This window comes from Brassica oleracea, chromosome C9 (assembly GCF_000695525.1).
Source record: "Brassica oleracea var. oleracea cultivar TO1000 chromosome C9, BOL, whole genome shotgun sequence".
Classification (NCBI taxonomy): Eukaryota; Viridiplantae; Streptophyta; class Magnoliopsida; order Brassicales; family Brassicaceae; genus Brassica; species Brassica oleracea.
In genome coordinates, this window is record NC_027756.1 from 13615577 (window position 1) to 13616961 (window position 1385).

The 1385-nt window shown below is 33.9% G+C and overlaps 1 protein-coding gene across 1 annotated transcript; it reads left to right on the plus strand.

The window, feature by feature from the left end:
* Nucleotides 1-233: 233 nt before the first annotated feature.
* Nucleotides 234-764, plus strand: LOC106317140 (protein RALF-like 9). Its single transcript, XM_013754999.1, has one exon. The coding sequence runs from the start codon at nucleotides 362-364 to the stop codon at nucleotides 599-601; it is 240 nt and encodes a 79-aa protein (XP_013610453.1). The 5' UTR covers nucleotides 234-361; the 3' UTR covers nucleotides 602-764.
* Nucleotides 765-1385: the final 621 nt, after the last annotated feature.

Consider the following 1385-nt stretch of genomic DNA (forward strand, 5'->3'; position numbering starts at 1 on the left):
TAAAAGTTGTTTTTCGACCTTTAATCTTGAACAAGGAAAGCTAATTATATCTGTCATTGCTAAAGATCCCTTAATTTTAAGAAAACATCAACCAGCTGATCTATATACTAAAAGTATCCGTTTACTAAAAATTACATGTTTACTAATTTATCACCATCCCAAAAATAACTATTTGAAGCACATCCACTATCTTCTATATAAGTATCAATAACCTCTTCTTCAAAACCAAACAGAGCAGATACCAAATACAATTAAATATATAAACACAAAATAATTGAGCTCCTAGTCGGGGTTTCTCTTATAAACTATTTATTTATTTAATTTGTTTGGAAAATAAAAATAACAAATAATTAATAATAATATGGGGATGTCTGAAAGTATCAAGGTTATTGTCTCTCTCTTTCTTGTGGTGTTATTGGCTCTTGCAGCAACTCAGACAGAGTCAAGATACATAAATTATCATGCCCTTCATGGAGATCACAGTTTGATTTGTGATAAAGCGAACCCAAGCACCTGCAAGAAGGAAGAAGCCAATCCTTATACCAGAGGATGCGAGATAATCGATCGTTGTCGTGGTCAATCTCTAGGCCCAAAAATGTGAATCGACCAAGTAGAGTACCACCCTTGGTTAATTTTACAAATGATATCTCCATATTAATATTAGATGATTAATTTCATTCATTATTTATTTATACTCTGTATTGGTTTGTAACTGATTGTTACCCTATCATTTATGATCATATAAAACAAATATATTTATGTTATCGTTTTATGTTAGAATAAATGTTTAATTTATTCAAAAGAAAACAAACTTTTTTACCCAAGTGCCACTAAGTTTTCTAAAAAATTATCCACAAGCTTAAACCAGCTGCGTTCTTGAAATCTCTCGTTTGATAAAAGGAGAGACACCGATTGCGAACAAGTTTCTCCAAAGATTTGGCAAGAGATGTCACTGACGTAAGAGCTGCTCCTTGTCTTCTATCGTTACGTTCTTTCCATAGTACATGAACTGAAGCTTGTAATACATACCGAGTGAGAAAACGTTGGAGAAAACTGTGTCTTTTATCTAAGGAACATAATCCTCTCGTTTTCTGATATTCTCCCATGTTCTTTTAGTACTGAAAACTGGTTTGTATTTTTCCTCCTTGTAATTCCAGAGAGATTGATCCTCCACAACTGAAATTTATCCCTTTGGTCATCTATAAGTGTTTCCATCTCATTAAAACGATCCACTCGATGTCTTCGTCTTCTTTGATTAGGAACAGCCATTGCAACAGTGGATTTTAAAGGAATTACCATGTCAATACATTCCCACGCCCCGAACAGATCATACAGCCTTCCCATTGTCGTCCACGAATCAAGCCAGATTGAGACATTCCTTCCAT

Bases quoted from the DNA above. Each gene is read 5' to 3' on its own strand.
- LOC106317140 (XM_013754999.1), top strand. From the start codon at position 362: ATGGGGATGTCTGAAAGTATCAAGGTTATTGTCTCTCTCTTTCTTGTG.